The sequence below is a fragment of the Parambassis ranga genome, chromosome 4 (genome assembly GCF_900634625.1).
Source record: "Parambassis ranga chromosome 4, fParRan2.1, whole genome shotgun sequence".
Lineage (NCBI taxonomy): Eukaryota > Metazoa > Chordata > Actinopteri > Ambassidae > Parambassis > Parambassis ranga.
In genome coordinates this window covers 4,477,840-4,498,222 of record NC_041025.1, presented here as the reverse complement: position 1 = coordinate 4,498,222, position 20,383 = coordinate 4,477,840, and the positions used below count along the sequence as shown (strand labels likewise).

Below are 20,383 nucleotides of genomic sequence, written 5' to 3'. Positions count from 1 at the left end.
AGTTTATTATGACCCAGCTTCAACTTCAACCAGGGCAGCAGAGTGTTTTGGGGTCATACTGTAGCCATGTAAGGAATCATATTTACTACTACTTAAGAGAGAGATAAGATAATCCTTTATTAGTTTGATACTTTTGACATCCAAAATGCTGGATTGAAATTTGGATTTGGTAATTACACCTAGCTAATTTGTGCAATGGCATAGGTTCTGAGACATGCTGTAGGTGGCAGTGTTTCCCTTGAGTAGCAGTAGAAATAGGCCTTATTTAATGACCTGGTGTTTCAACATGATCTAAGCTTTTCCTGTCAACAAAATCCTTTTGCTCAGTTGAAATTGCTGGATGACCAGATTATGTCATATACCCTTCAATCACAACTCTGACCATGTGATATTTTTACAGGTGAATAATTTATTTTTGTTTCATAACAGGTAAACCTTACATGCCATACTGTAATCAACAATCAGATGATTGTTATTTTTGTTTTCCTCTGTGGACTCATGTAGTTTTGCTGCTTTTCTTGGAGTTAATGCTTGGATTTTTTTTTAGATTTAAAAATAAAATTATCATTTATTTTTTTTAAATCCAAGCATTAAAATGTTCATTAAGAAAATATGACTTACACAATCACTATATACCATGTAAAAGGTTCAAATCTGTTAGCTAAAACAGTTGACATTCTTCTTCATTCTTCATTTAGGAAAGACTGATGAGCTCCAAGTTGGAACATAACCTACCTCAGCCGTTTTCGTCTGTGCACAGCACAATGTCTGATACGAAAGCTTGTCCCACTGTGAGTAAAAACCCTCCTCCGCCAGAGGTCACAAATCCCAAAAAGCCTGGGCGTGCAACCAATCAGCTGCAGTACCTGGAGAGGGTGGTGATCAAAGCGTTGTGGGGGCATCAGTATTCATGGCCCTTTCAAAAGCCAGTTGATGCAGTGTCACTGGGTCTTCTTGTAAGTAAAAATAGAAAGTGTGTGTGCTGTTTTAATTTTATTTGTAATCTAAAATTAGATGCATCAAGCCTAGTTTGTTATTCATTCCTTTACTTTACTATAGGAAAAAATTGTTTATTTATACTAATGTGTTTGTTTTCTTTCAGGATTATTACACAGTTATAACCAATCCTATGGATCTGGGGACTATTAAGAAGCGTCTTCAGAACAAATATTACTGGCAAGCAATTGAGTGTGTTGAAGACTTTAAAATCATGTTCACCAACTGTTATTTGTACAACAAGGTATGAGAATACTTTTTGTGAATCTGTTTAACACAGCAACACGTGTAAAATGCAAATGTTGCTTATTTTAAATAATTTCCATATGATTTTTACTTTGTTTGTTTGTCTATCTCTGTCTCCCTTTTTTTCACAGCCTGGAGAAGACATAGTAGTTATGGCACACATACTGGAAAAGCTGTTTTTGCAGAAATTGTCTCAAATGCCTGAGGAAGAGGTAGTTACAGCAATTGCTGCAAAGAAACAACTAAAAAGAAAAATGACAAGCAAAGGTATGTTGCACGGTGTGTATCACCCACAGTCCTGTGAACATGATTACTTTGGACAGTCTTTTTATTGGACTCAGTGATGGATTGAATAGATTTGATCAGCAATGCTTACTTTGACCATAACATATTAAAATAGAGTATACACATGGCAACATTTCCCAGTTGGTATATATAATAATATTGGCGTTCATTGCTTTGAAATGATATATGTACATGTACTATATGTAACAGAAATCAGCCAAGATGAATTGGGCAATATTGGCACGTGGGAAAACAACTTTGTGCATTCTCTAGTATTTATTTTTACTATTATCTTTAAAATACATTTTGTTCTGTCTTACTATTTTTTGTTTAAATGAAGGTGTAAAATGGCATGGCCACATTGGGAGGGGGGGCTTTCTTTGTGATACTCAGTGTTCTTGTGTGTATTCTCTTCACACTTCCTGTGACGCAGGTCCATTCAACCAGAGATCCCTGATGTCAGAAGTTGTTCTACAGCGGACGGTGACAGTCATTCCTCCTGATGTGCCTCAGCTCAACCCACCCGTCCAGCCCTCTGGACCAACTGATACAACAGTGAGCACTCAAATGGTTTGACAAGTATATACATGCTGAATCTGACTAGGGTAATCATCTGTACATCAAGCCATACTGTCAGAATATGTGGCTAATTGTTATTTCTGTCCCACTGCTTTCTCAATATTCAGATTAAAAAAGGTTTGAAGAGGAAAGCATACCCTGAAACCAATACCACCAGCAGGGAGCTTTCCCCTGCTCAGGAGCTTTCAGCACCGTGCACATTAGTCTCTCAGAGGGGTAGCAGAACACAAATCATACCTCCTAAGATAGACTTCCCTGTATTTGAGAGCAAGAAGGCCAGACTTTCCAAGGAGCTCAGGTCCTGCAATGACATCCTGAAGGAGATGCTCTCAAAGAGGCACCAGGCATACGCGTGGCCCTTTCGTACCCCAGTAGATGCAGTTGCTATGAATTTGCACGACTACCATGACATCATCAAGCAGCCCATGGACCTGAGCACCATCAGGGTGAGTTGGTGCTTAACAAAGCATTGTTTCAGTGTAGGCCAGGACCTCAGTACAGGTTTTCAGGATACAAAGTGTTCTTTCCTCAGAAAAAACTGGATGAAGGAGAATATGCAAATGCAAAGGAGTTTGCGGCAGATGTCCGACTAATGTTCTCCAACTGTTACCGCTACAATCCTCCTTCACATGAGGTGGCCTACTTGGCAAGAAAACTTCAGGTAGAGTTTTATTTGTTATTCTGTCAGTGAGTAAGGAAAAGTCAAATGTAGAGTTGCCCTATTCCCAGTAGGTCTGCAGTTCATGTAGCAGCTAAGCAGATGTATTGATGGTTTTATTCAATAAATTTGTTCTGTTTTCAAAACCGTTGTTAAATTATTTGCTGTATATATGACTAAATTGGCATCTGCATTGAGAAAAGAAGAAAAGAGCAGACAGGAGATGGAGATGTTTGAATGGATGTTAAAACTTTATCATCAGCTTTATTGACATCTGCAGGTGTTTAATTAACTAGTTTTATTTGGTGTTGGTGGAGAACAGGGCTTCTTTTACTGTCTTGGTTGTCGTTAGTTTAACACTTTAGTGCAGTTGTATTATTTCCTAGTAAAAAGCAACAATTATAGCATTAGGATCAATTAGGATAAATACTGCTGCCTCATAATTGCTTTGTGTCTTTATTAACAGGAAATTTTCGAGGCCCGTTACATGAAGCTTTCCCTGGAACCAGAGGTTGGTTCAGTATCTCGTCAGCAAGTTGTGAAAGGAAAGGGAAGTGCAAATGGACGTCTGTCAACTTCTGCAAGTTCTGAAAGTGAAAGCTCCTCAGAGGGAGAGAGTACATCAGAAGAGGTGAAAATGCAGCTGGATGATCTAGAGGAAAAGGTACGTATTCTGGCAAGACGCAAACGATGTCATTGGTGTTTGAGAAGTTGATCAGTTGATGAAGTCCTGTGTTTTCAGTTCAAAGATGCCCGTGACCATCTGAAGAAACGTACCCAAGAGTCCCTGATGAAATCAAAGAAGATGGAGATGCTGCAAAAGAGAAAAAGACTACAAGGCCAATATCTTGCTCAACTGAAGTATGAATACTTTATTTTATCATCAGTGCAAGTAGTGTTGATTGTGTTGTTACGATCAAATGTGTTGCTTTGTTTGCTATGTTATGTGTAGGCAAGGACAACACAGCAACAAAGCACGCATAAAATGTGTGGATGAGGACGTCCCATCAAAATCAGTGACTTACGAGGAGATGAAGCAGCTGAAACTGGACATCAACAAGCTGCCTGGTGACAAACTGGGCACGCTGTTGAACATCATTCACACCAGGGAGTCTTCTACGCAACATTCTATACCAGAGAAGATTGAAGTTGACATTGAAACACTCGAGACTTCCACACTGAGAGCCCTGCAGAGGTTTGTTGCAGCGTGCCTAGGGAACGTCAACGCAAATGGAGGCAGTAAGTACAGCTCAGTCCTGCTTCGCTAAAGCTGTCCTCTGTCAGCAAATACAGCTTCCTTTTTATTAGATTCAGCTAAAATGAAAGCTTCTCCTCACAATGAAACTGCATGCTCATTATCTTTCAGAAGAAAAACAGGAGAATCCCTCAGGAGGAATGCAAGCTGGGAAACTACACAGTGCTGGGAAATCTCAGGTTATCAGCAAACTGCGGCAGTTAATAAAAAAGAAAAGGCCAGACGGTAAACTTGTTTAGCAGTATAACAATTATGCTATCGCTCTGACACTCTGGTTTTTAAAAAATACTTCCTGTATTTTTCTTACAGCTAAAGTTTTGCCTTCCACTGAACCCAGCCCCCTGCCACGCCTCAGTGATTGCAGCAGCACCTCATCCAGCTCCAGCAGCAGCAGCTCCAGCAGCAGCAGCTGCAGCAGCAGCAGCTCCAGCAGCAGCAGCTCCAGCAGCTGCAGCTCCAGCAGCAGCAGCTCCAGCAGCAGCAGTGGTTCTTACAGTTCTGATAGCAGTTCTGAATCAGGTTAGCTGCTGCCCACAGCTTTCCCCTCTCCTTTGTTTTAGCCTCTTCTTTCCTCCTATTTGTCTTTCTGCTGCATCACACAGCCTGGATTTCAGGTTAAACATAAAATATTAAACTTTTCTGAACTTTTACTTATTCATGAAATATTTTGTTTAGTGAGTCTACACATTGATGGAGAGATTGTTTTACTGTTGTGGGCATAGAGTATGTTGGACACAGTGTTAAGACAGTCATATAAAAGTATGCCAAAATTCATAGACTAAACTGGTCTTGCTATAGTCACAACTGATGGTGATTGCTTATTAGATGTGTGTCTCACAACACAGAATTTCTGCACTCACATAGACAATAATCATTACTTTATTCTTGTTGTGCTGAAGCCATGTAATATATTTGCAAATTCAAAGTTTTCTTCAGCTCAGTGATGAAACCTGCTGCTCAGGAGAACTGTGAAGGTTGACCTTAGTAAAACTGAACAAGTATACATTAGCTCATAATGAACATCTTATCATGACCCTTAAGAACTTAATGCATGTTGTTGCACCATCTCACTATAATGCGTGCACAAAGCATCCCATGTTACTAGCAGCGGTTTGTATTGAGGAGATGAGGTTGACCCAGCCTTGCAAAGCAAAATATACCACAGTCTTTTGTTATTGCAATATATTTTAGTGGTCGAAATACACCCTTGATCACACATGACGTTAGGATAGGATGACGAACACATAGATCAGAGCATCAGAAATTAACAGCTGTACAATTTTTTCTAGAGCTAAGGAGACATAGGTCATCAACTGCTAAAACAAAGGTCATTGTGAAAAAAGCACCATATGAAAAATACTAGATTCCCTAGATCTTCACCCCTATAGAAACATATTTGAATCTCTTGAGTCTTTGAACAGATCAATTATAAAATGAGGAACGTGGAGGAACTATGTAAACCATGCCTGTGTGATCAAATGGCCACAAAGAAGCCACATCTATAGGGAGACCTTTGTGAAGCATAGACAACTCATTCTTCTTGACCATACTGCTGCTCTGAGGGCAATGTGGCAGGCAGAACTCAGGTGCAGATGGTCCAATAGAATATGATACTTGAACAGCTCTGGTTCATCTGGAGGTAGAAGGTTATTAAGCGCCATCCTCATCATCCTCCCCAGCAAATTCATGGGGGTCATCATGCATGAAGTTGGGAAATGAGGGTGCCTCAATGCGTGAAGAATATCTGGGTCGGTCATTAAACACTAGTGCTGGTGGAGGTTGCCATGTTTGAGTAAACTGGGGCTGAGGTAAGGGACCAGGTGGGCCAGGTGAGCCTGAGGTTGCATCTGGGAAGCTTGACTGACATGCCCATAATCTGCCTGCAGAGGGCCTTGCAGTAACAATGGCGCTGGCCTATGTTGTACAGGATGGGGCTGTTGGGGCTCGAGTATAATGTACAAAGGGTAAGGTGGCTTGGCTTTGGAGTGTACAGATTGGAGGCAGCGTGCTTATGTATACATGGGATGGTGGCACTTGTACTTGCTGCTGTTGAGCCACAGACACTTGGGTAGCATATGGCACATGAGATGAGACTGGAAAACTTGGGGGAGCATAAGTCTGAGGTGCTTGACTGGAACTAATAAAGGCTGAGGGCATCACACTGTCAGGTAAATGATGCTCAGGTAATGTAACTGGAGATCCTTGCTTGGCAGATGTGCAGAATGGGCCTACAGTCCCTCTAGATGTAGACTGGGTGTTATCATCACCTGTAGCAGGATTTGGGTAGGATGACAAAGGGTTTCATACATGAATGGATGTATGGATGATTTTTCTATGCCCCAAGGAAAACAATATTCTTCCATGATAATGCATCCATCAAAGGATAAGGGGAGTATATCATCTTGTGTGTGGTTGGGGTTAAAATTCCCCTTGTTTCTTCTAATCACCTCCCGAGTTGGTTTGTGAGGAAGGAGCGGATAAATTCTGGTCTCAAGATTACAATTTATTGAACAATGAGGCAGATTCTGAGTCACAGAGCTCTGGGTTGTTGCACACTAAGAACCAAACAAGAACAACACAAGAACAGGACAACCAACAAGAACAAACAACCACACAGCAACAACGAACAACGCAACAACCACTGGACATGGAATTCACACATTGATATACCACATGGGCGTTCCTGCCTGCCGGCCCACAGGGGCATCTACTACCGCCCCATAGACCCTGGGTCATACAGTGAATAGACTATTAGTGTTTATTCCCTAATAAGGTAAAGCTCCAAAGAGAAAAACACATTCCTTTAGAATCTGGCTTTTATCAGGTCAGAGGTGCTGCTGTCCTTAGTCTGAATTTATGACCATCTCGTACCAACCGGAGCTCTCTCCAGAGAGCAGAAAAACAACTGATCTCATCTGCCACAGCCTGAACTGCAGAAAACAAAGGTATATGACACACTATGAAATTACTTCTTAATACATTCAGTATCATCAAATTACTTTGATTTTCTATAAAACTAAGAAGAAAGAAGAAAGAAAGAAGAAAAAGTTAATTAGAAAGGTATGTACTGCACATCCACTATATGCTTATTGTTGTCCAGAGATCATTCGAAGTTACAGTGACAAATAAAATGGTGTCTCCTGCAGTCAACGGTGATGCGGGCTCCCAGCAGTAAACAGACAGCACAGACAAAAGATGTGGCAAAAACTTCAGTCAAGACTTGTCACTCTTACTTCTCCTCATGGACATGCAGATGTAGAGGAAACTACAGATGTTACAGTGAATGTTAAAATGATGTGAGTCCCACATTCACTGTAGGAGATGATTCCTTCAACATAAAATTCAAAATCACTCCTACAGGTAGGGTAGGAGATTTTGAAAACTCAGTGAGATTTCAGCCAGATTTTGAAAGCAAACACATGCCCCTTTCTCTCGGAGCTCACCCTGAAGCCACGCCTCCCAACCAGTCTGTGACTTCGGCCATCATGCACGTACCTCTCTGGTGCGTGCAGAGCAGGAAGAGAGTGACGACCAGCCAATACTCCGTGCAGGTGCGCAGAGCAGGATTGGCTGATGTTTTTAGTGTTTTATAGCTTCCACAGATGATTCATATTCTTCATTTTAAAGTGAAACTGCCGAACTAATCAGTTGCTATCAGATTGTAAAGAGAAGTTACACTAATTTAACAAAAAGTGCATCAGAATGAAATCTCCTACCCTACCTTTAAAGAGTGTTGGTGCCACCGTGTGTTCATGCAGAAACTTCCAGAGGACAGATGTCAGGAATGCTTCAAAGAACTTGGACACTTTGTCCATCAGCTCTTCACATCACTGAAGAAAACAGACAGTCAGAGGAAAACCATCACCAACAACATCAGAGTGTTTGTGTTAAAGTGGCTTTACAAATTGCACATTTTTGCTTCTGCACCTGTGTTTATATTTATCTTGCTGTAAATAATGTTTAATTTTTACCGTTAGAGGTATATTTGTTATTTTTTGGTATGCTTGAGTGACTGTATTTGGCTGCTGCAACAGTGAAATTTCCCAGCTTGGGATGAATAAAGTATTTCTGTTCTATTCTATTCTATTAGACATTTTGTCAAAAATGTCTAAGTGACAGATGCTGAAAGATGTTTATTGAACAGATCCCTGTTCTGATGAAACCGGTTCCACACTTTGCACATCATGTTAAGACTGAACCCAAACAATGAGCCACAAAAAGAATTGAACAAACACAAATGAAGCTTGATTAACATCAAGCTGAAAAATGCAGGAATCCAACAAGACGAGGTCAAAGCAAAAGTACAAGAAGTCACCAAGAACAGATGAAAGCTGCTGCAATGTGAGGACAGAGAGCTTACAGAGCTGTTCTTCTTGTGCACTCATGAAGGACTCATGATTTGAATGTATCAGTTCTAAATGATTTCTGTGTGAGTAAATGGACTGATATCACTGCAAACAGGCAGACAGTCCGAGGGCAGATGTAGGAAGATGGAAGAAAAATAGCAGGTGAAATTATATTAGTAGTTAAGTTTGAGTTCAGGCAGGAAGGACCCAAATTCAGACTAAGGCAGCAAAGAGCGGGCTTTATCAACATAAAGCTGAAAGACCTTCACTAAAAACAATCCACCATAATAACACACCTCTGCAATCAAAGCCTCTCAGTTTACAGGCTTACATTTTTGCAAATGGCCCCTTCTTGTGGACAAAATGTGTAAATGACATTAGCAGGCCATGAGGCAGATATAAAAAGATGTCCCAGTATTTCTGGTTATTCAGAGTTAAACACAATCAGATTTTTAAAAGTAGGCTGAATAATATTAGTACAGAACAATATATTTTATATAGAACAACATATTTTATATTGACTCCAACTATCAGGTTACTGACAATACATGAAAACTGTCCTACAGGTCAAACTGTAGCTCATTATGGTTTATTTCTGATGATTAATATGATTAATAGGCCCTTTTCTTATCAAATTAAAGGAATAAATAAATACATTTGGATGGTATCACATTCTGAATTCACTTACAGATTGTTGTGTATAGGTGTTTTTATAGGGCTGATATTTATTTTCTAATTTACCACTTGGATGGAATAATTTTTTTAAACGTTTTTCATTCTGATGATGACTCTGATACTTGCTGTATTTTAACAAGCTAGGACACATGATGTTCAACTATCTGGACCTCCCATAAAGTGCAGAGGTGCAGGTTCAGTTCCAGCCCGGACCCTCTCACTGAATGCTGCCCCTCTGTTTTGCCCCTTTTCTCTGATTTCCTTCTCTCTCTCCACAATTGACTTGATTACTAACTAGAAGTGACTACATGTGTTAACAACGTGTGTTCCCTCACTTGTTTTGTGGAGTTTTGAAACATCAGGGGCGCAGAACCTTTTCCTTTATGACCTCTTACCTTCTGAACAAGCTTCCTGTCATTGTCAGGGGAATACACACTATGGTCACTATGGGCCAGATGAGATGTCGGTACCACTCAAGGTACAAAGGTTGCTTATACGTTTTGTAAAGATACATGTTCGTAGTCAATATTTTGGTATAATAACCCTTCTGAAGTCAGCTAAATTATTGTTATCAGCTGTTAAAGGTACCTTTGAAAAAAATGCATTTTTTACACTGATGCACATCTTGGTATTAGCCCTTGTTAAGGACATATTTCAATGACTTATGTTTGGTATCATTTTAAAGGGGACACTCTGGGCTTTCATCCAAGCTCTTTTATGAATACCTTTGACAAGTACAGTGGACACTGGAGCTCTTCAAACCTTTTATCACACACATTTTCCTGCCATTTCCGCCTAAATCATCTTTTGTCTTTGAGTCCTGTGGCATCAGGAAGCATGAGAGATACAAAATACTAACACTGCAATACTGGCACAACTCTAAGGATTCAGGAAATGTATAATTGACCCATATTATCTCATTCTGAGGGGGTGATTTTCAGCCTTATATCAGGTGGACAGTTATTCTCAGAAAGCAGACCAGATTCAGTGAGTTCACACTCATTTTATGCATGTTTGCAAATCAATGGCAATACAGAATAATCATTTATCTCATAGTGAGGTTACAACTATACAACTTAAATAAGTTATTGTATTTAGTGTGCTTAATCTGCATGAAGTACAGTAATTGCAGTGGCAAGATTCTTGCAACACCACCTCTGCACTGAAGCAGGGTCAACTTATCCTGTAGACTCATTTACCAACTTAACAATACAAATGTTATATTTTGAGCATTTTAAATGTAGTTCGGGTAGTTGAATATAGTCTACAATACAATTGAATTTAGCCCAGGAGTAGTTTATTCTGTTCTGGGCTAGGCCAAACCTAGAAAATAGGCCATAGCAACAAGCCAACCTCAAAGGGCAGGGGCACAAGCACAGGTTTAAATTGTGATAGTTGACAGTTGTTGATGAAGATTCTCAGTCATCCAGGTCATCATACGTAGAGAAGATTGAAGCAAGGCGTCTGGACTTGGTTTTCTTGAAGACGTTTCGCTGCTCATCCAAGCAGCTTCACCAAGTGTTTGGTGGGGAAACGTGGTTTATATGTGGTGGAGGACCTCAGTGGGTGGGTCTGGGTAAAACTACAAACAATAGCTCTAAATGTTTCCATACTTACCTGTGTTGGTCTGGCTGCCTGTGTCAGGTGTATCTAATGACTGGCTAACGAGAGACTATGGGAGGGGGACAGGTTGACAGCCCTTTGTTCTTGCTGTGAGCATGTGACTTGGAGTGAAGCTTCCTGGGAATGGATGGAAGCTGCATTGTATGTGGTAGAAAGATGATGTCTGAGGCCACCACCTCCGTAAGGGAAGGTTTTTCCAGCTTAACATAGATGGCTTCCTTGACTCCTCTTTCAAACCATCTGTCCTCTCTGTCTAGGATGTGAACATTGTTGTCCTCAAAGGAGTGTCCTTTGTCTTTGAGGTGGAGGTGAACAGCTGAGTGGTTGTTTAGTTTCTCCAATGTACAGATCAGAGCATTCCTCACTGCACTGGACTGCATATATCACATTGCTGTGTTTCTCCCTGGGAGTCTTATCCTTCAGGTGAACTATTTCAGTGTTGTCATTGGTTTGAAATGGACCGGAGGACCACCCGAAGGATAAGACTCCACAGCTCTCATTGATGTGCCATCCTGGATGAGCTGCACTACCTGAGCAGCTTGTGTGGGTTGTAGACACCGCCTCATGCTACCTCTAGGGCTGAGAGCACTGACAAAATGCAAAAGTGATCAAACATCAGGTAGAAAGGATGAGAGCAGAGAGATGGTCTGTGGTCAGCACCTGCAGAACCTCTCCTTTATAGGGCTGTCTTGATAACTGCCTCTCATTTCCACCTGTTGTCTGTCCCATTTGCACAACAGCAGCTGAAACTGATTCACAATCAGTGTTGATCCTAACTGGACAGGCTGCTTTCAGTGTGACTGACTTTACATTGTGTTCTTTAAGTGTTCCCTTTATTTTTTTAAGCAGTATATTATACATTATTTCAATTTATGTGTAAATTGGTCAAATACTATCATTTGTGTAAGCATTGTGTATGCAGTATCCCACCGGCAACAATTGTTGCCGAGTATAAAACCTCCACCAACATAACCAACATGAAATTAAAAAATATGTACATATTATTATGTGAAGGTCTAAGCAATGAGATACATGCAGCTATTTGAAAATTTGGGATTAAACGGGTTAAGTACTCATAGGAAGTAGGACGTGGAGAAGGAGAGACAAGGCTGGCACCAGCGAGGGTCGACAAAGCAGGCCTGATGAACCTCCTCCGTATGACTTGTTGTAGGAGTTTTACAACAGCCGAGTCTGCACGTGAAAGCAGCATTAGCATTTGAGCTACAAATCCCACAAACCAATGCAAAAACCTCATAAATACGGCAGTAGGAACACATGTAGCTGCCGGTGTTATCACCTTCACCTTACATGCGCTCTGAAAGGTTTCATGAAGTGTTCCATTGAAACCATCTGAAGAGCCTGTTAATGACTGAATCCCAGGAGCACGCTCCACAAACACAGACTGCTCTTTGATTGCAAAAAAAAAAAACTGATAAATGTTATAATAAAACTTTATTAATATCTAACATACAATGAGACACACAGTGATATAATACTGAACAACGGGTCAGATGTTGCTGTGTGTTGATGTGTCGATCAATAATTAAAATCTCAAAACACTGGATTATGGTGCAACGTTTGATAATCAACACAAGTAAGAACCTCTAATTTCTAAGTAAGAAAACCTTGAAGTTAAATAAACAACGTATGAATGACAAATCAAACAGAAAGTGGTCAACCAGTAGCTGCAATAGGTAAGACGTTTGCTCCAGCACATGCAGTTCTGTCTGTGCTCTGATGGGGGTGCCATGGCTGCAGGCAGTCACGCTTACTGATTAGGAGAACTTTGCTGCTTGGGGAGGTGGTCCCAGAAAGCCTCCGGCCTGTTTTGTTGCAGCTCTGGAAGGTGCAAGGCCGAGCATCTTCTGAATGTTCTGGAGGGCAAGTACACAGCAAGATTAATAATGGTCATATAGTTTACTTTTATGAGAATATTCAACCCAAATATTAGCTTTGGACATTGTTATGAATATTGTTTATTTATTTGTGATAGTCAGCAACATTTAACAGTGCACTGTTGGATGGTCAAAATGTGGATTTATTCACCACTGTAAATCATCTTACTCAACCATTAAGCGAACAGTTTAAATTTATAAATAAAAAAACTAAATATCTTTTAATTTAGAATGTATAATTCATACATTTATATTTAATTATATATAATTATAATTTAATTATATATAATTAAAATATAAATGTTCAGCAGGAATCGGGATTAATTCTGAATATTTTTTTATATTTATTTAATGTAATAAATAAATCATAATTGTGTAAATAATCATAGTATGTTATATAATATAGAGGATTTACAGCTGTGACATTTTAAAATATGCATATATTTAATTTTTGCTTTTGGCAATTTTTCATTTAAAGGTTCATATCAGATACTAATGTGTTGCTGATAACATTGCTCAACCCTGGTGTGCTTTTGTTTAATCTTCAAAATGTAAACAAAACTGTAATCTGCAGCCAAGGTTATGTTTATAATGTTCATAACACAATGAATCTGTTAACAGTATTAAATCAATTTTAAGCAATAACACTACATAAAAACATCTCATCCGTGCCACAACTATGCTGCAGACTTTAAATTTCTTCCACATACTTCATTCTGATTTGTTTATGCATGTTTGTATTTTGTATTATTGTATTCTGGATTGTTGATTCGGTAATCTAAAAGTCACCAAAGCTCCTGATTGGCTGCTGGTAAATCTATGTTCCAGGATTTGGTTTTTCTTACTTACACAACCTCTAACCATCCACTGACATACAGTAAAACCCCGCTCTGAATCTGTGTAGACCTGTGTGTAGTTTACCTGTCTAATGGACATGGTGCAGAGGATGTAGAGGAAAATAAAAGAGCAGTCAGTGTAATCCTCGCCCAGAAGGTTGCGGTGTGACAGTCCTTGGATGTAGGACAGCGGCACGAACGGAAGTTTGGCCACCACTCTACCATCAAAACTGAACATAGACAAAACATCACATTCTGATGAGAGCCTGTTTAGAATAAAAGGCCACAGAAGCTAAACTTATTTGGTCATGCTACAACTTACATGGAGTTGAACATGCCCATCAAAGCTGTGAAGCAGAAGCCGATGGCAAACATGGACTTCATGCGCACCTAATGACAAAGTTTAGGGTTAAGGTTGGAATGTAAAACTAGATGACATTTAAGTGTAGTCAACAAGTTTAACCATTTCAGATTCACTGAAATGGTGAGAATTTTCAGATTCTCACCATAGACAGATCTCTGTTATTGTTTTTCAGTTTCTCCTCTTGTCTTTCTGTAAATCAAATCATAAAACATCATTGTGAGGAAAACATTAAATCATTAAATCAGAACCAAAAATCAATGTTTCCTTACCAATCTTCTTCTTCTGCTGACGTCCAGCTGATTCAGTGATGGTTTCCTTTTTCTTCTCAACTGACGTCAAAAAAGCAACAATGAACGAACAATAAATATTTTATTTAAAAAAATAACTACTACGAGTATAATGATCATGTGTGAGGTACTAACGTTTTTTGCTTTGTTTTTCCACTTCCGCCTTTAGTCTCTTGTACTTTTCAGTCCGGTACACTAATACCCAGGTAATCCCTGTGGTGAGAATCAGATTGTAAATCTGAGACATTAGACCAAAAAACTGTTTTTAAAATTCACACAAAAATGAGAACATTTCTATCTAATCCTGTCTGTTTATCTGCCTGTATTTTAGTTATGACAGTAAGGACATGGTGAAAGGTTCAGACTTTTATAGTGAAGGTTTAACCGGAAGCCAAGCGTCGAGCATTAGCTTCGTTGGCTAAGCTACATTCAATCACAAACTAGCAGCGTGAGCAGCACAATACAAAAGCACCAAAATTAACAGACACAGGTTATTATTAACGCTTACGATATAGTGCTATTATGTCCTCAAGCGTTATGTAAAAGTTAACGAACAAGTCAGCTTTGGGAGCTTTAAACAGCCTGTGTGTCTGTCAGAGGGATTTCACTCACCTTCGGCTAACAGCGCCGTACACACAGAGATAAAGACGATCAGAATGGTGTCTGCAAACATGGTACTCATGGTGGCGTCTGTCCGACAGCAGATAAACAGTATTCTGTTTAAATTACAAGTGAAAACCCTGAGCACATTCCACTGACTTGAGCTCTCGTAGGGCTATGTCAGCACTACTGAAAAGGTCATACGTCATACGAGGAGCACTTCCGGTTCATCAGCGCGACCGGAAACCAGCGAACACCGCAAATGTATTTTGCTCTCTGGTGTCTCGAAGTAAAACATTTCATTGTTTTTAAATAAGTATAAATGGATTTAGAAGTGGAAAACTAGTTTAATACTAACTTTACAATAATATAATGTGTTTTTAAAAAATACAATCAACCGCACAAAGTCTTTTAATTTTCTGTAGAAGAACCATACAATTGCAATTTTGATTTAGACTAAGGAAGCCTTATAGGTCAAATTTAAACACACAAATAGGCTATTTAGAATTATATATAGTCTATTGTCTGAATTTTGGTATGTAAAAAAATGTTGCTTTATGACAAAGCATCATTTATCCCGAAGTTATAGGTTTTGTTTACATTTTGGCAAAAATGACAACATGTTGTCCCTCTTGATGAAGAATCTGACCACTGTGAGTCTTGTTTATTAGTGTGTCTGCTTTTCTACACCGTGTGATGCATGTAGCATCCACTTACTGAATAACCAAAGGGGTTGATTACAGGTTGACATATGGGAAAATGCACAGCTGGGGGTCAGGGGCCCCATCTAACACAAGTTCAGCCCTGAGATGCCATTAGTCAGCTTGCATCAGAAACAAGACACAGCTGAGATTATTTTATTCAATAGGCAAAAAAAAAAATCAATATAAAAGTTCTTCACGTCAGAAGATTAAGTGCAAACCTAACTGCATATGCTTTAAAGAGATTTCATCACCAAGCACGTCACCGTCATCATCACCATCTTCACCATCGGGTGGGAGGAGCGCGCGCACACCACGGCGGTGTGTCAGTGGGCCGCATCGCGCTGCAGATGAAGCATGGCAGGCGACAGCGAGACAAAGCCAGGTGACCAAGCCGACAATGACAGCAATAACCGGCAGCCTTTCCTCATCGGTGTGGCCGGGGGAACAGCCAGTGGCAAGGTGTGCTCTTATATTATAGTGAAGTTTTTTATTTAAATCATTATTTTTCAGTGACCTATTTTCAGGATGCAGCCTGGTGAGCTTATCCGATGTGTGTTATCCGGTAGAGTGGATAGAAATATTGTTTTAACCTTCGACACTGGATCTGTTTTGTTGCCTGATCGAACCTTTAATGGAAGTGAAGCAGGCCGCCCTACAAGCGTGTCACTGAATTTTTCCCCCTCCAGATCATTAAAGCAGTGGATGGATACATCTTTATGTTCTCACATGTTTTTTTCTTTTAATAAATAAGGTGGTAAGAGGAGAGTGATATTTCACTTGATTAGCCTCAGCTGCGCAGGGCTGTTGCTCCTTATTGGTTGCTCCTTATTTGATAGCTCAAACTGCACAAGAAGCAGATTGCAATGTTTGTGACTCATGCCATCTGTATTATTATCATCACTTCTTATAGTTTCTGCTGATGTTGTTCTTCTTTGTGACAGTGATATACACTCACTGTCTCCGGCTCTTCATTTTCACCTCACCTCATCCCACTGGCTGGCAGCATGACAATATTGGCAGACTAAATATCTGCATTATCTATATCCTATATTGTGCAGCGATTGAAAGGTGTTTAAATTTACCAATGTCTTATATTTTATTAACAAATTCTTTGACATTTGTCCCAAGTGAACCTACAACGTTTCGCTTGTGGTTGAGCAGGCAGTTGTTTGTGGGTTCCACTTCCTGTTGTTACGCCTCATTTTTTTCCCCACAGGAATAACTGCTTCACAGGACCACCTGTTCTCCCAGACATGTAATCATACAGCCCTGTATTTTGTGACATGTGACAGTCAGGGTCAGTCACATGGAGATGGTCAGGTTTGTATGTACAACCTGGACAAGAACGTCGCCTAGTTTTAAGAAACCTGGTAGCTGGAGCCTTCTCCGTGCATCTGAACACCATACTGTTGCAATCAGTCAGCAATATACAGGGATGTGGCTTAAGCAGGTTATTGATGTGCTGTGTAAACATCATATCCTGGAAATAATAAAAACCAGGAAAAGACACGAGATGTTTCTAGTAGAGCCCGACTGACGTATCATTGTCGATATCAGCCGATCCCAGATGAATTGGTGATATCGTTTACCAAAATAATGCAGATAAAGAAGTTCTAGATATACATCATCATAACTGAGATGCATTAGCTCTATTGTCCCTGACAACTAAGCCAGTTTTCTTTGTCACAATACTGCACATATATTGATAATTTTGAAACAATATTTTTATCAGTTTGTATGTTGTTTTTTTTAAGAAATAAATTATTTATTTTTATTTATAAATTATTTTTTAAATTATTGTTTTATTGGAGCAATAAAATAATAAAAAGCAAGTTGTTTACAGCTGCTGTCTTTTCTCTCCTGTGTGGCCAGTCCTCGGTGTGCAGTAAGATCATGGAGCTGCTAGGCCAGAATGAGATCGACCACCACCAGCGCCAGGTGATTATCCTCAGCCAGGACAGCTTCTACAGGGTCCTCACCCCGGAGCAGAAGGCCAAGGCGCTTAAGGGCCAGTTCAACTTCGACCACCCAGGTGCACTCGCCTCTTCACTTGTATTCATCTGGCATCTGGGGCTTGAGGCCTGAAACTTGGTCTCTGTTTATTCAGAGGTCATATAAAAAATAGCTTTTAAGTGCTTTATGCTCTTCCCTTCTGCAGATGCATTTGACAATGACCTCATAATAGCAACACTGTGGGACATCAAGGAGGGGAAAACAGTCCAGATTCCTGTTTATGACTTTGTATCCCATTCCAGGTGAATATGTCTTTTTAAGTCATATTTAGACATACAGTAGCATTAGAGGATTCATATTTTAAGTTTCAGCCTACATCTCTGTGGAGAAGAGGGGCAGAATGTCAGACACCTTGTCCACAATAGTGGGTTGTTTATTCTTCTGTTGAGAAAGAATTGGGGCTGATGAGCCAAGTAGATGACACACAAATTTGTCAGACAAATATTGACTTCTCATTGCTGAGCCTAGTCTCTCAGCATGCCTGCGTTAGCATTAGATCTCAGTTCTAGCCACTTCTGTTCATTTAATGATTGATCAGTCAATGAGACTAACAATCAATAGAGCAATTTATTGTAGGGATCAGTCCTACCACATAGTGACCATTGATCAACAAATATCATGTACTTTAAGTGTGTTTTTGTGTGTGTTCCTGTGTCAGGAAGAAGGAGACGGTGACGGTGTACCCTGCTGACGTGGTGCTGTTTGAGGGCATCCTCATGTTCTATTCTCAGGAGATTCGAGACTTTTTCCAAATGAAGCTTTTTGTGGACACTGACGCTGACACGCGTCTATCGCGGAGAGGTGACGCACCATGTTGAGTGTAGTTAAATGTTTTAGGAAAAGGGTTTTTGTTTTGTCATCCTGAGATTAAGGTGAGATGAATGATACCATACATGCATATGAAGAAATGATGAAGCTACCGCTATCTTAGCTAGCTTAGCTTAGCAAGGGAGAAAGGCTCAATAGGCCTAGTATCAATGTGGTTTTCCCTCATAGGAAACTGTTTCACAAAATAATCTGAATTCTCCCCCAGTGCTGCGGGACATAAGTGAACGTGGTCGGGACTTGGAAAGCGTTCTGGCACAGTACATCACCTTCGTCAAGCCTGCGTTTGAGGAGTTCTGTTTGCCGGTGAGTTTGTACTTGACCCGTAAGTTTGCACAAATGTGTCCCTGAACACGGACTGATGTTTTTGTTCTTTTATTGACACTATTGTAGACGAAGAAATATGCGGATGTGATAATACCGAGAGGCGTTGATAACATTGGTGAGTATTTTTGTTTGGTCTCTTTGCATTAGAGATACATCAATAATAAAACAAATGTTCAAGACTCAACAGTGTTATCCAGAAGGACACAGCTGTGTTTATTGTTGACCCCAAGGCAAGGACACCACAGCTTTGTCTGAGTTCAGAAAAGAAAGTCAAAGTAAAAATATCTTTGTCCCTCTATGCAGTTGCTATAAATCTCATCGTCCAGCACATCCAGGATATTCTGAACGGAGGACTGACCAAACGGCTGAATGGGTGGCTCAGCAGTTACGGATCGAAGGCACAGCCGAGCGTGGAGTCGAGCAGTCGGCCCCACTGAGTTGCGTTGCTCTTCCAGAGAGAGGAAAGGAAGGTGCCAAATGTGCTCTTTATCGCGGCTACTGTAACACAAGCAGGGGTGATGTCAAAAGGGCTCCTGTGTTCTACTTGGACTGGGGGGGGGCTTTGTAAAGCCAGTTTAAAACCGTTATGTTTTCTCTTTAGTGTGTACCATATAAAACTGAAGGCAGAGGAATACAAGGGGCCTCACTTTTGATTTCCTTTATACCTGCTGCTTGCCTTTACTGCAGCACAGAGGTGGTGAATCTAATGGTCTTAAACTGTGTCTGCAAGACAAAATCAGCCTTTAACAATACAATAAAATGCTGTTTAATGCTGTTTCATGGCAGGGCCGAAATCCCTTTATCAATGCAACTTGATGTTTTCACTTCTACAGATTTTGAAATATTTTTGTTTGTGTCCTCTTTTCCTTAAGCATACTGTTTTGTGCAAATAGAAAATGAAACAACCGATTTCCACCTCAAACCATGTGATGTCTGACATCATCGCCAAAGATAATCCTTTGTCCCGTCTTTGTAGACTTTGTGGACATTATTTTGAATGTGACATTGCTCTTTCTCATTTAAGAAGAATTTATATTATTTTGGATTTACCACAAAGTTTTCTTTTTTTCTTTGATGCCCTTGAAACTTGAAATCCTCAGATGCACATGTACTGTATTGTACGTTTTCATTTAAACAAGAGCAAATGAGCTGTACAGTGTCCGACGTAAGTGTTCTATACATGTTGTTTAATGCAGTTTTCTTCCTGTATACACAATTCTCATGATAAAATTCTCAGGTACTATCTGTTTGCTTTGTCCCATTAAGATGTTTGTTAATCAGTATTGTTAGCAACACATGAGAGAAGGACTAGTTTTACCCAAGACATTTATGACCAACAGATATTCATCGGGAAGTCACAACAAATATATTACTGATACTGTGAGTCCATCAGGGGAACATGGGAGTCTGACTTCACTGCTTGCTTTGGCCCAATGATACAATAAATGTCACATGTCTTCAGCTGTACCCTCAGCAGGTTTCAGTTTGTCATGTGATCACACTGGAGCAGTGACTAAATAAAGCATAACTGAAGTTGCTGATAATGTGTTGACAAATTCTCCTACAATTAAATGCAAAAATGACATGAGATTAAAATCTATGGTTACAGTATAACAAGGTAAATTAATGTTTAAAATAGTGTAAACATTCATACACATATGTATGTATGGTGTATGGACTCACAGCCTATTTACTATTGGAATTTAGTGGCCATAGCAGGGATCCTTGTTAACTAGTTAAATGAAATATAAAAATGTATAATTTATGAATGTATAAACCAATATAATCTGATGGAGGTGACATCAGTGACAGTTAATTATAGTAACTGTGTTGCTATTTCACACTACAGCTGACCCCACTCAACTATCA

General features: G+C 39.8%; 3 protein-coding genes across 3 annotated transcripts; 2 read left to right on the top strand and 1 right to left on the bottom strand.

Moving 5' to 3' along the window:
- Positions 1–764: 764 nt before the first annotated feature.
- Positions 765–4,456, top strand: LOC114434466 (bromodomain testis-specific protein-like; the record flags this gene model as incomplete). The annotated part of the gene is made up of 11 exons (XM_028403736.1): positions 765–956; positions 1,103–1,240; positions 1,374–1,509; positions 1,961–2,082; positions 2,214–2,552; positions 2,639–2,767; positions 3,231–3,428; positions 3,507–3,625; positions 3,717–4,003; positions 4,131–4,244; positions 4,329–4,456. Coding segments are annotated over exons 1-11 (1,902 nt in total), but the record flags the coding sequence as incomplete, so codon positions are not given.
- Positions 4,457–12,098: 7,642 nt separating this feature from the next.
- tmco1 (transmembrane and coiled-coil domains 1) lies at positions 12,099–14,843 on the bottom strand. The gene is made up of 7 exons (XM_028403924.1): positions 14,658–14,843; positions 14,181–14,258; positions 14,028–14,087; positions 13,901–13,947; positions 13,717–13,784; positions 13,480–13,624; positions 12,099–12,537 (listed from the first exon to the last, which is right to left on the bottom strand). Exons 1-7 carry the CDS (start codon positions 14,725–14,727, stop codon positions 12,439–12,441), a joined length of 567 nt encoding a protein of 188 aa, XP_028259725.1. The 5' UTR covers positions 14,728–14,843; the 3' UTR covers positions 12,099–12,438.
- Positions 14,844–15,669: 826 nt separating this feature from the next.
- On the top strand, positions 15,670–20,092 carry uck2a (uridine-cytidine kinase 2a). The gene is made up of 7 exons (XM_028404572.1): positions 15,670–15,808; positions 17,222–17,381; positions 17,508–17,604; positions 18,021–18,163; positions 18,396–18,493; positions 18,581–18,629; positions 18,818–20,092. Exons 1-7 carry the CDS (start codon positions 15,704–15,706, stop codon positions 18,949–18,951), a joined length of 786 nt encoding a protein of 261 aa, XP_028260373.1. The 5' UTR covers positions 15,670–15,703; the 3' UTR covers positions 18,952–20,092.
- The last annotated feature ends 291 nt before the right edge of the window (positions 20,093–20,383 follow it).